At 36.1% G+C, this 5,955-nt stretch overlaps 1 protein-coding gene across 1 annotated transcript; it reads right to left on the bottom strand.

Moving 5' to 3' along the window:
- Nucleotides 1-415: 415 nt before the first annotated feature.
- On the bottom strand, nucleotides 416-2,815 carry hoxa9b (homeobox A9b). Its single transcript, XM_062991665.1, has 2 exons — nucleotides 2,269-2,815; nucleotides 416-975 (listed from the first exon to the last, which is right to left on the bottom strand). The coding sequence occupies exons 1-2, from the start codon at nucleotides 2,813-2,815 to the stop codon at nucleotides 737-739; spliced, it is 786 nt and encodes a 261-aa protein (XP_062847735.1). The 3' UTR covers nucleotides 416-736.
- Between the last annotated feature and the right edge of the window lie 3,140 nt (nucleotides 2,816-5,955).

The raw sequence follows: 5,955 nt of genomic DNA, 5'->3' as shown, positions 1-5,955 counted from the left end.
CAACCACTTCCAGACACAGATTATTTTCGTCTGCAATGAGGTTGTTGTGTGTCATAAATTCGTAAATTAAAAAAATAGAAAAACACAAAACAGTGCATATCTATCTATCTATCTGTCTGTCTGTCTGTCTGTCTGTAATGGATGAACGGTAACAAATGCTTTACTTCTTTTCTTTGAACTTTATTTTGTCATCTACACAGATGATCCTTCAGTTGAAAATGACTAAACTAATTATTTGAGGTATTTACGTCACAAAAATTCAAGCATGTTTATGATACAAAATTCACGATGTCTTAATGAGGAAAAAAACACTAATACTCATACTCGGTGCAAATAGGTAGTTCAAATACATCTAGGTAGTTACATTACACATTACATTTAACATTAAATATTTTGGCAGAAGTCATTCTGGAATTTTGGAAAGCCACCGACAGTCATGCAAATCGACAATATTAAATATTTCGAGCATTTCAGTACACATCCCTGAACTCAGTAGCTCACATGAAAAGCCTCCCAAAATCGAAAAACACCAAAAAATACTCGGACCTACAACAAGCAAACACGACACAATAGGACTAACAAACAACCGTATAACAAAGATGCAATTAGAACACAGGCACATTCTCCAAATGAGTTTGTGCAAAATAAACTGTCTGTTTCACATCAGAGGCATAACACCAAATCCTTGTGCGCAGGAAAGAACGCTGTCCAAACCACTCATCAGTTCCCCTTAACTTCACATGTCTTTCGGACGATTTTTGTTGCATTTCTTCATCTTCATCCTACGGTTTTGGAACCAGATTTTAACTTGTCTTTCGGTGAGATTTAGAAGTCTTGCCACTTCGTATCTACGGTCTCGGGACAGGTACATATTAAAGAGAAATTCCTTCTCCAGCTCGAGAGTCTGGTGCTTAGTGTATGGGCAGCGTTTTTTTCTTGTGGACTTCGCGTGTAGCCAGTTGGCCGCAGGATTATCTGGAAGAAGTCGGAAAGGGAAAGACAGAGCTTGTGATATTGCTCTCAGGATTACACTGCGGCCATTTTATGACCTGTGGCTGGTTGATGTAAGACGAGACTGAAAATAATAAATAAAGCGTAATAAATACTTAACTTACTAACTTTTACTATAGTAACTTTTTTGTTTTTACTTTTTCTTCGGGTGTGGGATTTTTGGTTTTGGTTTTGTTTATTTATTTTGCATTGTTAAACGTTGCATTTCTATTATTATCATTATTATTATTATTATTATTATTATTATTATTATTATGTTACGATAATAATAGTGTATCTACATTCGTGTAAATACATGTAGAGTAATAATTTATTTTGTAATTATTCTAATAATTATTATAGTTGTTATTGCTTTTTTTGTACATTATTAACTCTTTATTCATTTGTTTTAGTTTTGTGTCAATTTTGTAAAACATTTCAAAGTGTCTGTATGTAATTTGTATATATATATATAATGGTACAGTCTTAGTGTGTGTTTTAGTATGCAAAAATTTTATGTAATTGTATGTAAGCTTTATGTATTTACATTTCATTGAAAATCTTTGAAATCATTGCAAATATATCGTGTGTTAGTATTGTTAGTATTTGTTTGCTTTATGTATATGTACGCTATATGTATCTACATGTCATTTTAAAAGTATATATACATACAGTATATATATATATATATATATATATATATATATATATATATATATATATACAGTATATATATATATATATATATATATATATATATATATATATATATATATAGTGTGTGTGTGTGTGTGTGTGTTAGTATTTGTTTGCTATATGTAAGCTTTATGTATCTAGATGCCATTTAAAAAAATTATATATATATATATATATATATATATATATATATATATATATTTATATTTATATATATATATATATATATATATATACGCACACACACACACACACACACACATATATATATATATATATATGTATAAGGTTATTGGGTTAATACTTTACCAGCTAAATTAAATCCAATTGTACTCGTGTCTTATACAAAAAAGATAAATTACTCCAATATTAAAATTTTAGAATAGGATATAATTTAGAACACAGTTGAGTTTCTAACACTGGGCCGTGAGATTCCATGCCATGTTATAATTTATAACGCGCGCTTTATCACGTTCTATTTTAGATTTACGGATCAAAGCATTGAAGTCAAATTACGCAGACGAATAACCGGTTTAAACTATCGAGGAATGCTGGAGCTGGATGATACAGAGCTGCACTTACTCGGGTCCAGATCAGGTTTAGTCTCCGTTGACATTTTCTCGTCGCTGGGCTCGGCCAAATCCGCATGGCCCAGATCCGCCTCCTTTACCGCGGGGGCCGCGTTGTTTTCGGCATCTGGAAGCATTAGTGTCCGCGCATCCAGCGTCGTGCACTCCCCGCTCCCGACCAAAGGTTCGAGCTTGATATCATGGTGCACATCCGTCGGTAATCCGCCGAAAGGCACGGACGCAGAGAGGGGCTCGATCGCCCAGGCGCGGGCAGACCCGCCATCCGAATCGATTGTCGGACACGGCTGATGTATGTAAGGATGGTACGCGATGGATGTCCCACCTGGTGGCTGGACCGGCACGGGGCTCCACGACGCGCCAAAAATAGCCGACTTGACCTGGAACGGATACGAGTCAGGTTCGCCATATTCAGACAGTGTTGGCTCCCGAGCCTGGCTCTGGAGAGCTGATGTGGTGGGAAACCTTGGTGCCAAATGATCATCGTCCTCATGTGGAATGTGTGAGTCAGTGTAGTAACCCAGAGTACCCAGGGTCGACATAACCAAAAAAAAAAGCGCGCACAGGCGCGACAGTGCGTACACTCCTCACCACGTAATAGACACAAGTGCGAAATCAGTGCAAATCTGGAATCGGCTCGACTTCACTGTGAACTACAGACCTTTGATAAGTTGAACAGCAGCCGAGCCTTCATTGGATGACACGGACACGTGACCATGGGAGAGAACAATAAAGGGGTCGTCTAAAGCCGAGGCTTACATAGCCTCCATTTTGCAGTAAAACACTTAATAGCAGACCCGTATGCTTTTATGTAAGTGTACTTGGTTTTATTCGTGCAATGAAATTTATTTGTTTTCATGTGTAATCGGTGGCCCATATTCAGTCAGAGACAGCATTCATTTATTCGTTTATTATCACAATTTCATTAACAGGCATACAAACATTTAACTTTTATTTGCAACCATACTTAATAATACATAATAAACAAAATCCCAAGTCAATTCCACCCACATTAAAACAAGGGTGTTTCCTGTGTATACCACAAAGCTCATCACACATCCAAGGTTGCCAAAACATTACAGTATCACAAGGTAACAAAATATTACAGGCATGTTTAAGAAATAAAGACAATCGTTACGTGAGCCATATGTGTGTTTTATATGCCAATAAGTGCCATGGAATAGTTATATATGATCTGCCGGTGACCGCAGTTATTCAACAACCTTACCGGGTTCCAAAAGTGTGTGTGTGTGTGTGTGTGTGTGTGTGTGTGTGTGTGTGTGTGTGTGTGCGCTTCTGTTTAAATGTATATCAAATAAATGTAAATAACTGTTTAGTGTGTCATTTTAGGATATTAAAAAATATGGCCAAACATTTAAAATGCCAGTTTGATATGCTGGTAGATTTGTTATTAATTAGCAGGGCATCAACATATATTTACAATGTTTGCTTGGATGTTTATGGCTTTTGTTGCAGAGCTTTAAATAAACCAAATATAGTTTCACGCAACAACTGATCAACATTTTACTCTGGGGTTTTTTGTATTTTGTAGCTCTGACTGTGTTCTAATAGGCATTTAAATGCAATACAACAGTGGTGTGTGTGTGTGTGTGTGTGTGTGTGTGTGTGTGTGTGTGTGATTTAAATACAATAACAAATAAAAATTATTTCATGTATCAGCTGTCTTTCAAGAGCGCTTCTGTGAGACTCTATCTGTAATATTATGATTATTAGAATCTTAGAACAGAATCTTAGATCTGCATTTTTAGGAAAGCAGGGTGTTTTTGCGCACCAGAATAATTGAAGAATTACAATAACATACTTGAAAATGCAATAAACATTAAATGTGAATGTATACAATCCTAATTGTAATTTTGCCATTTTACCATAAAGTAACAAACATGTATGTATTTGCGTAAAATTAATGCTGTTTCATATATTTGTAAAATAAAAAGTAGAATAAGTAAAGAGAATAAGTAAAAGAAAGAAGTGAAATGGTAGGGCTAATTAAGTTTTACTTTCTGTCTGGACACAGTAGACCCCCCTTTATAACAGTGCGGATCTCTGGGTGCTGTAACCGTCTGCGTTTATTACAGGGCTATTATGCTGTTTTCCTTTACGTTATTTGGCTGTCTGGCCTAAATATCACCAATAAAGCTTTTGTGTTGTTTCTTTAGCTCGACGGAAGCATCCGGCAGCATGGGCGTGGCTAACAGGCCTGTGGTGCCACATCCACGCAAATACACACGGCTTTGGCCAAAGTGCATTGATCGTAACCGAGGCCTTGCAGTGGGTTTACTACTCCACGACTGTTCTTTTGTCGTTCTTACAGGCGAAACTAACGTTCCAGTTCCATTTTTTCCATTCTCACAGCTGCAGTCGCATCGTGGTCGTGGTGGGTCCGGAGTGTATCCCAGACCCACGAGGCGCAATGTGATAAACACCCCGAACAGGTCTGGGTCCACTAGTGAAAAGCCAAGTACAACAATGCGCACTTATACTTAGTCAGTTATGGGTACACGTCATATCACTGCGTTTAATGTTCATTATTTTGCGCCATGCAATTCACACTGATGAGGTAGATGTTGTGACGACATTCACTGCAAGGCAATTAAGACAGTTTCGTGTTGTGGGGGTACGAAATCGAGCCCAACAACATAAAACTACCTAAATCACTCAGCAGTCTTCTCTCCTCCACAAGAATTGTAGATAATAACAAATAAAATCACAGTAATAATAATAATAATAATAATAATAATAATAATGAGGCATCAAGGATGAAACATCAGATCTGTGACCCATTTTATTTTTTCTCCAGACATACATTTCACAAATCTATGCAAAAACGTTGGCTGTTACCAACGCATAAACGTGATTTGTATTTGTTTTGTTTTATTTTGTCAAATTTTAAAAGTGATTACAGCTCATTTTCTCTAAAATCTTTTCTCTAAAAATGTCCTTATAATATTACTGGAGAAATATTGAAGTTACGCACAAACGGCGCGTTTACGCAGTTCTTTGGCTGCAAATTAAACACGAAATGCGACCTTATCCAATTTGATAATCTAAAAATCTTTGTATTGCATCCTGTTGAGATCAAATGCTTTGTGATTACTGTTTATCCAACTGGCCTTTTTTTGCAAATGTGCACTGGTACCATTTAACGCCAGAAACTCCATACAAACTAAAATAGCAAGTCAAATTGACTTTTTTCATATTTTTTCAAATACTTGCATTAATTGTACGAGTAACCAACTTTTTATGTTTTCCTTCATTATTTAAACTAATTCGAAACACCCATAACAAAATATTAACACTGAGTAAACATACATTTAAATTCATAATTGTAATTGCTATTAATATCACCTCATGCAAACTTTGTATACTATGTACAGTTACTGTATTCTGCTGTCCAGCAATTTACAAGTCTCAATAAAAATCATTTATCTATACGATTTGTAAAAATGACAACAAAAGTCACTTGGCAAAGTCTATAAATAATCACGACGTGATACCATGGTATGTCTTGCACGACGTAAAATGTAAAACAGAACTAATGCATGGACAGACAAAAAGAAATCTTCGGCAGTAGCCATAACGACACAATAAGTTATCATTGGGATCCTATATATAACAGAAGTGCGTGCATATAGATTAACGGGAGGCTGCAGGAGCTCCGTCC

The sequence above is a fragment of the Trichomycterus rosablanca genome, chromosome 3 (assembly GCF_030014385.1).
Source record: "Trichomycterus rosablanca isolate fTriRos1 chromosome 3, fTriRos1.hap1, whole genome shotgun sequence".
Lineage (NCBI taxonomy): Eukaryota > Metazoa > Chordata > Actinopteri > Siluriformes > Trichomycteridae > Trichomycterus > Trichomycterus rosablanca.
This window is presented reverse-complemented; position numbering and strand designations above follow the sequence as displayed.

Excerpts from the sequence above, each read along its gene's own strand:
- hoxa9b (XM_062991665.1), bottom strand. The coding sequence starts at position 2,815 with ATGTCGACCCTGGGTACTCTGGGTTACTACACTGACTCACACATTCCA. Across the intron at positions 976-2,268 it reads TAAACCTGATCTGGACCCGA|ATAATCCTGCGGCCAACTGG; the intron begins GTAAGTGCAGCT and ends GACTTCTTCCAG.